Raw genomic sequence first — 9914 nt, 5'->3', positions numbered from 1 at the left:
TAAACTCCCTCTTAATATAATATATATATATATATATATATATATATATATATATATATATTTGGAAAACGTAAAGAACCAAGTACAGGATACATGTGGGGGGTTGTTATTTATTAATTTATTTAACCTTAAAAAAGTGGAATTTTGATAAGATGAAAGATTAAAGTAATAATTATTGATGAATGGGAGTTTGGGAGGGGTGTGTCATCATCAACATTCAACAAAAAGGAACAAAGTAAAAAAGCAAACAACACTCAAAACAGAAGCTTTTCTCACATTCTAAAATACCTTTTTCTTTTTTTGAAATACGTGTACATTTACATCTACATATACATATACATATACATATACATATACATATACATATACATATTATATATATATAATATACATAACATCTATAAGTTTACACTATTTTGTATTACACAATCCAACTATCTTGGCTGCCACCTACGTTATCTTTCTCACTTGATTAGCCACATATATATATATATATATATATATATATAAAAAGAGAGAGAGAGAGAGTTGGGTTCCCATAAACATGGTAAGAAGTTCTTTATTAGGGGAGTTCACATACATTGACACACACAGCACACATATATAAATATATAGTTGGGTCCGGTGAACATGATTAGAAGTTCTTTGTTAGTGGAAGTTTGCATACATTAACATATATTTACATTTCCATGCTAACATCCACTAACATCATTTGTAACCCTTCTACAATTCTTATCAAAATGTGACTTCTCATACATATCACACACACACACACTTATATATATATATAGACGAAAGATCGTGTGTGTGAAAGAGAGTTAAGATGAGAAGCGTAAGAAAAGATTTGAATCCTTAATCACCTTTAATCTGAAACACATCTATAAATCGATCTTGATACGAGAATTGATCCAGTGCATCTCGATGCATCTCATCCTAATGTGCATCCAATGGTGGAGATCCCTTCTTAGATTTCTCACATTAACTATCTTTCTTACCGGAACCTAACCCTATATGAGATGCATTTTATGTTTTACCTCTTTCAAACTATCTTAGCATTTTGCATGAGATTTGATATGTTTCTGTATTATTTATGGAATGAAACAATATTTTCAACAGTGATTGATATATGTTATATGTGTTCAATATTCTAAAAAGAAGATATGTGCACGATATGTTTAGGTTATTTTAATGTTTAATTTTGTTATGGAACAAACTTAGTCATTCATGATGCATTTGGTACATTGTATATGTCAAAACAAAACAGAATATGAATCATTGTTATACGTTTGATAAGACTTTTATGTAGAACAAACGTGTTCCCATCCCACCCATGGAACACAGTGAAACAAATCTATATTTTACCAATATACCTTCAAAATGAAATCTAAATTTCTTTTAAAACATCAAATACACATCTCTTTTTACATTTTATCAATTCTTTAAATTTTATTTATTGTGATTTATGTTATTTAAACTTCCATTTCCCTCTCCTTAAAAAATTATTTCTATATAGTTCTATATTTTAATTGATTTATATAATTTATTAAACATTAATAATAATAAAAAATAATATAGAAAAAATATAAAATAAAATTGAAAAGTACATAAATATTTTATTTTCGTGTCATTTTATGTGTTTTGACGAAGACTTTGTAATGATATATTTTGTTATAAATATATTTATCTTATTATAATTTATTAAATTATATAAATTAATCAAAATATATAAATGATATGAACAACTCATTAGGTGTAAATTGGTCACCTATTCTGTCTTATCAAATTATGTCTTACTAAATGTTGAACAACTATTATATAATGTCTCTTTTATTCTGTTTAAATACAAAACACACTCTCAATGCTTATTTTTAGTTGTAAAGAAACTTTCAGAGTAAGTTGCTCTGGTATTTCTAAGTATTTGGGTAACATATATGTTAATCCCTTGATTATTGAATCCCTTTTACCCGTTTTTACTTGAATCAAAATTATGTATACAAATTTAAATACTACATCTCAATTGATACATTCAGGGACTGTTTACTAAATGACTATCAAGGAAGTAAACACCAACAAAAATTTCATCCTTTCTTACGTTGTCGGATAACATTTTGGGCCATCAATATGAATTGTTTGTAAGCGTCTCTTACCCGTTAAATATTAATTGAGTAGGAGTCTTCTCATTTACTTACCGAATAAGAACCTTATTTGTTGTCATGCCTCGTATTGAATAAAATTCTCGGACACACTAACACGGTAATCAATTAGGTCTTGTTTGTTTTTTTTATTAAAAAACTCTTATCAGCCTCTTATGTCTGATTCTATAAGAGGTAGAGTCATTCGGACTGTTTGTTTTTTCCAAATTTTTCAGATGCACTTATATCTTGTTGTCCTCATATCTAGTAAAAAGTGAATCAACCTCTTATTTGCATCTTATTGTTCTTCAAACCCTCAACAACGATGTTTCTCACCCGATTAACCTTAATCTATCATTTCTCTCAATATATTCTTACCAAATCAATCCGCACCTCTCTCAATTGATGCATTTTAATATGATTTAAATGTGTTAAATACCGTCAATGACATATTTTCATTTAAATAAATGCTAATTAATATAATATAGATGTAAATTACTTAATGATGATGAATAAATATGTGAAACTATATAAATTAATCTATAAATTCAACACTATAACTTTTCAAGGGGTTAAACAGACAAATTTAAACAACTCAAAGATTCATCAGTTTACAAAAACAAATAATTTTATTGATTCAGATTTCAAACTTCAGCACCAACTCTTATAAATCAGAAGTAAAATAAAACTCCAGACTTTTAAAAAACAAAAACCACCTCAGTAAATGACCCTCGTTTAAAAGTAAATTTTATTAAAGAAAAATCATTTTCATTAAATTGTCTGTGAGTATATACTTTGTTTAAAAGGTACTCTACATTTTAAAAAGTCTTTTCAAAATAGATTTTATTTTTGAAACTATAAATTTTAACATATAAATCACCATCAAATAAAAGTACGCATAGTTTATATGCAATAATGGTGTTATTTAAATTAAAATTGAAATTGAAAAATGAAATATTTTGATTTGGGTGTTGTTTTTGTTTGATTGAAAGGGTACAAGAAATGAGAAAAGCAAAGTAGAGTTGCAGGGAAATAATGATAAGGGGGGTTATATGGCAGGGTGTAGTCTTATCTTTGCATATACATATTAATTTAGACAACCAAAAGGAACATATTTTCACTCATCTCCCATCACATGATTTCCTCCCATCTTCTATTCAACACATTGATAATTATTGAATGATTTAGTATAAAAAGATTAAATAGTCAAAATGATTAAGAAACTCTTATGATATAATATAAAATAAAATATAATTATTTGGTAATTATGTACAATGAAATTAAGACTTTTAATGATCAAGGGAGATTCAAGATACAAAATCATTAACATGCAATCTTTTTTTTTACCAAACAAAATTCACTTCTTAATGATTCAGAGGTTACATCTTAATGAAACTATTAAGAGGTAAACAAACAACCTCTACACATTGTCGTCATGATTTTATCACATCAGATTTTGAACCGGTTCCTTTTTTTACGTCTTTTATGTAACCCGTGTCATAAATCAGTATAACAACTTCCTTAGTGTTAATATTAAGCACAATGTGACAGTGATGATATTGATGATGACTGGTTTTTTCAAGTTTTTAAAGATCAATTAGTTTCTAATCAATTTATAAGGATTTTGTGCATCGTCTGCTGGTTTTGTAAAGCAATCAGACCAACAGGGGAAAAAAGAAAAGAGACTGATTTAAAGAAAAGATGGGAAAAGAAAGGAAAAGAAAAGAGAGGAATAAGCGTATGTTAGCATAAGATGCGTAGGATAGCCATTAAAGCAAGTTGGGAGGAAGCTTACTCACTGTCACTGACACCACCGTATCATCCCCACCTGATTCTCTCTTTCTTTTCTTTATAGCAATTTCTCTCTCTTTACAAATACTCTTTGCAATGGCAATTGTCGTGACTTAACCACATTTGCAGACATTAAAACCATTCCAAAATGAAACCAAAACCTTGACTCATATAAACACATTAAATTTCATGTTGTTTTTATTTTCTCTAGAAATTAATGTTCTTCACTTGCATTCAATGATCATCATCATGCTTCAAAGTCTCAGATTTTGCCTCCTCTGTTTCTTTCTTTTCTTTCCTACTCTTACGCTCTCTTATGAAGCTCGTAATCCTGAAGGTTTTTGACTCTCTCTCTTCTTTTCAGTTTCTTTTTTTGTGGGTTTTTGCTTTCTTGATCTGATATTGTTTATGCAGTTGTAGTTCTGATATTGATTAGAAGTGGTTTGAATGATCCTCATGGTGCTCTCAACAACTGGGATGAAGACTCTGTTGACCCTTGTAGCTGGGCTATGATTACTTGTTCTCCTGATAATCTTGTCACCGGCCTGTATGTTCTTGTTCACATATGCATACATATTTATATCTACGAAAACCCCATACACACACACTAAATTTGATTCTTTTACTGTTTTATATGAAAAACACTTTTGGATTTCATTACAGTGGAGCTCCAAGCCAAGGTTTATCAGGAACATTGCCAGGGGTTATTGCTAATCTCACAAACCTCCGTCAAGTGTAAGTGCTTGTAGATATTGATCAAGATTTACAACACCCGTCTTTGTATTTTTAAACATTTGTAAGTGATGACAACAGGTTATTGCAGAACAACAACATCTCAGGCCGAATTCCGGCCAGAATAGGCCACCTTCCAAAACTCCAAACGTTGGATCTGTCAAACAACAAACTCAGTGGTGATGTGCCTGAATCATTAAGTCTTTTGAATGGCCTGCAGTATCTGTAAGTGATTTCTCTCTCTAAAACTCCCTTATTTGAAACACGATCTTTGATGGGTCAATTTTAGTTTTTTAAATTGACCGTTGAAATGTTTGGATTTGTTTCTTAATTTGATAGTCTTTGACCCTGTGTTTAATTTGTTTTTTGTCATGTAATGAGTAGAAGGTTGAATAACAACAGCTTGTCTGGAGCTATTCCTTTGTCCTTAGCTTCTGTTCCTCAACTTGCACTCTTGTGAGTTTAATTTCTTTGTTTTTTATTGTTTTGTGTAGTCTTTTTCTAGGGTTTGTTGAATCTGTAAACTTACCATCTTTGATATCATTGAATCCTCGACAAAAACTTGGCTCATTTCAGGGACTTGTCATACAACAATCTCAGTGGTCCTGTGCCCAAGTTTTCAGCAAGAACATTCAAGTATGTATGTGTGAATCTTGGTATTAAGCGATATACACCCGGGTCCCAAATCAAACGAGTCTTAAAAGACTCGTTTTGCTGGGACTTGGGTGTATGGATTGACGAGTTATATGATTTTCTTGAAAACTGGATTAAAAAAAATGCATTTTTCTTGAACAGTATTGTGGGTAATCCTTTGATTTGTGGGAGCCATGCTAATGAGGGTTGTTCTGGATCAACTTTGCCTGAGCCTCTTTCGTTTGAGCTTAATTCATCATCAGGTTTCAAGTTCTCAAGAACTCGATTCTCTTTCTCTCTTCGTAAACCATGTTTCTCTCTCTAAAAAATTGCAAAAATTCAGGGAAATCGAAGCCGAAAAGAGTAGCCATTGCTCTTGGAATCAGTCTCGGTTGTCTTGCTTTTCTCATCATATCACTTGGGATTCTCCTGTGGCAGAGAACCAGAAACCAGAAGCAAAGCATTCTTGACATTAATGGTATGAATGAATTCTTGCTATTACGTTTGACTTTCAAGGTCAAAGCAACCCAGTTTTGATTACATATTTAGTATGAATGGTGTATGTTTTAAAGAAAATTTCAATCGACCCGTTAAACGTTACAATAATTACTACAAATTGAGAAAATTTGACGCTAAATCTCTTGTTATATGCACAACAAACTTTAACTTGAATAAATAAGCTTTGACCTCAAACAACGGTCCTAAAAGCAGAAAAGAAAAGGGTTCTTGACATGAAATTGTGTATTTATGTGCATGTTTGCCTTTTCAGTTCAGTATAACTAAGTTTCAACTTCAATTTGAAATAAAGTATGTAAACCTTTTTTAACATTTGTAACTTTTAACTAGAAAATTGTAGGTTTGACTCAAAAAGTCAAACGTAGAAGCAGAAACCAAGTTTCAACTTCAATTTTCTATATGATTTATGTAAATTTGGCTAAAACCCATGAAAGATGTGTTAAATTTTGTAACATTTAAGATACTTTGAGAAATCTTTATGCTAAATTTGTGAAGATGTGTATGTAAAGCTTGACTCAAAAGTCAGAGTTGATTCTGATGCAAAAACTAATTGGTGGCAGATGTACCAGAAGAGGGTCTAATGAGCTTAGGAAACTTGAGAAGCTTCACATTCAAAGAACTTCAATATGCAACCGACAATTTCAGCTCGAAAAACATTCTGGGTGCCGGAGGATTCGGTAATGTTTACAAAGGAAAACTAGGAGATGGGACGATGGTGGCCGTTAAGCGTTTGAAAGACATCAATGGAACCGCCGGAGAATCACAATTTCGGACAGAATTGGAGCTCATTAGTTTAGCGGTTCACCGGAATTTGCTGCGGTTGGTTGGTTACTGTGCCACTCCGGTGGAGAGGCTCCTCGTTTACCCTTTCATGTCCAATGGCAGCGTAGCTTCAAGGCTTAAAGGTTTGAACTTTATAACCTTGTTTATTAGAGTCCGACATCAGCTATATTTGGGTCATTTATATATAGTGCAAATATTTTGAGAACTAGGAAACTAATTCTTTTTAGTGTATATTTGTCATTTATATATAGCGCAAACATTATGAAAGATATAGGCGAAGGATCGTGTGAGAAGGAGAGTTAAGATGTGAAGCGAAGGATCTGGACCCTTGATCACCGTTAATCTCAAACCCACCCATGAATCATGCTTGATACAGAAATTGATCTGGTGCATCTCGGTGCATCCAAGGGTGGAGATCCCTTCTTACTTTTCTTACTTTAACTCTCCTTCTCACCGAAATCCAACCTTATAATATATATATAGGGGCAAAGGATCGTGTGAGAAAGACAGTTAAGGTGAGAAGCATAAGAAGGGATCTTGGACCCTTGATCACCTTTAATCCCAAACCCACTCATAAGTCATGCTTGATATGTGGATTGATCCGGTGCATCTCGATGCATCTCATCTCGGTACATGTCATCCTAATGTGCATCCAAGGGCGGAGATCACTTCTTACACTTTTCACCTTAATTTTCTTTCTCACCAGAACCCAATCCTATAAATAAATAAATAAATATATATATATATATATAAAGAGAGAAAAGCGAAAGTAGTGACCAAATAAGAGAACATGAAAACCGCCAAATTATATGTGATTTTACACTAAATTCATGGGTAAAATCGCATGTGATTACGTGCGACGGTGGCCACAACTAGCGGCACACCCTTGCGTTGACAGTGTTTCGTAATCACGTGGGATTTCAATACAAAATCACATGTGATTTGGTGATTCTCGTGTTCCTTATTTTATTTTGACCTTGTTCATGGTTGATCCTCCCTCTATATATTTACACGTGTGTATATATATATATATATATACACCCCCCAGGCAAGATGATGCTTGTGGGTACCAATTGACAATTTCAAAAACAAATGTGGGATGCTTTGTAAGTACTATGCCACAGCGGTTAAGAATTGCTGCATTGTTTTGGTGTTTCCTTTTATCTTGTCCTTTCATAGAATATGTCCTTCATGACAGTTTGATAAATGGTCAACATATGTTGTTGTTTTTCGAAAACTAATGATGGGAATCTAGGTAAGCCATCATTGGACTGGAATGCTCGAAAGCGAATCGCGATTGGTACTGCTCGAGGCCTGTTGTATCTACACGAACAATGTGACCCGAAGATTATCCACCGCGATGTGAAGGCGGCTAATGTTCTTTTGGATGAGTTCTTCGAGGCCGTTGTGGGTGACTTTGGGCTTGCGAAACTCCTTGACCATGCGGACTCGCATGTCACCACCGAGGTTCGAGGTACCGTGGGCCACATTGCACCCGAGTATCTCTCCACTGGCCAGTCATCAGAGAAAACCGACGTGTTTGGGTTCGGGATTTTGTTGTTGGAGCTGATAACGGGTATGAGAGCTTTCGAGTTCGGGAAAACGGTTAATCAGAAAGGTGCCATGCTTGAATGGGTAAGTTCTTTTACCATTAAAACTTGTTCGGACCATATTTTAGTTGCATATAGGATGTTGTAGACATGCATTGATGACTTGTACATTTGTACAGACCTGGTTACAGTCTGTCCTAGCAGTTAGAGGTAGTACAGTACAACTCCTTAAGGCAAGTATTGACAAGCTTGTATGATTGAATGATATGTGAGGTCTATTTTGGTCTTTAAAAAAGATGCATTATCAACTTGTACCATATGTCTTACATGCATTGACAACTTGTACAGTTGTAAGGCCTAGTAGTGTTGTAGTACTTGGGCCTAAAGATATACGTCAATCACATGCATCTGATAGTTGTATAGCATTGGTGATAGTACAAACACCTAATGCATGTTCTAACATTCTGGGATTTGTTCTCAGCCTACCTACAATGCATGGACAAGTCTTTAATGCGTAAAAGAAGTTGTATGTTTTCAGGTGAAAAAAGCACACCAAGAGAAAAAGGTGGAGGTTTTAGTCGACAAAGAGCTCGGGATGAATTACGATCAGATCGATGTTGGTGAAATGCTACAAGTGGCTTTACTCTGTACACAATATATCCCGGCACACCGGCCTCGGATGTCGGAGGTGGTTCGAATGCTGGAGGGTGACGGTTTGGCAGAGAAATGGGCGGCCACGCATAACCGTGTAAATGGCAATAGCATAAGCATAAGAAAGAACGGGAATGAAAATAGGAATGGAAATGGGAATGGAAATGAGGATGGGAATGGAATGGTGGGAAAACTTGATGAGAATGATGATGACTACACATCGAGCATGCTTGGGGTGATGTTGATGGATGATGACCATGATGCCCATGCCATGGAGCTCTCTGGTCCAAGATGATCATCAACATACCCAAATAGGAAGGTGATAAATTTGGTCATTTTTTTAGTTTTTATTTTGATTTTAAATATTTAGTGTTTAAGTGGTTGTACATTTTGGTAAATATGTTTGATATTTTTATTTTTATTATTTTATCAAAAGTGGTTTAATTTTATTTTCATTTTGGTTTTTATATATATATATATATATATATATATTACTTTATATATATAATTTATATATATATATATATATATATATATTACTTTTTAGAATATAAATTAAATAAGTAATTATTGTTGGGGAATATAATGATGTCCCAAAGCAAAAAAGAAGAGAAAGCGAAAGGGTGAGGAGTCTTGACCACTTTTTCCAATGCATTTCTCGTTTCTCAGTAGCTTTTCCATGTTTTTTAAAGGTCTATTCTTTCAAAATATTTATTTTTAATACAAAGTTGGCTTAAAATATGTATTCAGTATATATCATTTATGACAGAAGATCGTGTAAGAAAGAGAGTTGGGTGAAAAGCGTAAGAAAGGATCTGGATCATTGATTACTTTTAATTCCAAACTTTCTCATGAATCGCGCTTGATACCAAGATTGATCTAATGTATCTTATCCTAATGTGCAATCTAAGGGTGAAGATTTTTTCATAAACTTTTTATCTTTATCTATCCTTCTTATTCGAACCCAACTTATATTATTTATAGTATAAAATAAGAATCATTTAGGAATTTTCTTTTAATATATGTTATCACACCATAACAAACTCTAAACATTCATGAATATGTATTAGCATACCTCCATGATTATAACGTATATTAATATGAAAACTTTAACACTTTAATCTGC

The 9914-nt window shown here is 33.0% G+C and overlaps 1 protein-coding gene across 1 annotated transcript; it reads left to right on the top strand.

Annotated features, from left to right (window-relative positions):
* The first annotated feature begins 4101 nt into the window (after nt 1–4101).
* Nucleotides 4102–9168, top strand: LOC112516492 (probable LRR receptor-like serine/threonine-protein kinase At4g30520). Its single transcript, XM_025123559.1, has 11 exons — nt 4102–4260; nt 4338–4470; nt 4587–4658; nt 4737–4880; nt 5040–5111; nt 5232–5291; nt 5451–5551; nt 5632–5766; nt 6365–6709; nt 7843–8222; nt 8676–9168. The coding sequence occupies exons 1-11, from the start codon at nt 4113–4115 to the stop codon at nt 9081–9083; spliced, it is 1998 nt and encodes a 665-aa protein (XP_024979327.1). The 5' UTR covers nt 4102–4112; the 3' UTR covers nt 9084–9168.
* Nucleotides 9169–9914: the final 746 nt, after the last annotated feature.

The sequence above is a fragment of the Cynara cardunculus genome (genome assembly GCF_001531365.2).
Source record: "Cynara cardunculus var. scolymus isolate 2C chromosome LG 8, CcrdV1, whole genome shotgun sequence".
Taxonomy (NCBI): Eukaryota; Viridiplantae; Streptophyta; class Magnoliopsida; order Asterales; family Asteraceae; genus Cynara; species Cynara cardunculus.
This window is presented reverse-complemented; position numbering and strand designations above follow the sequence as displayed.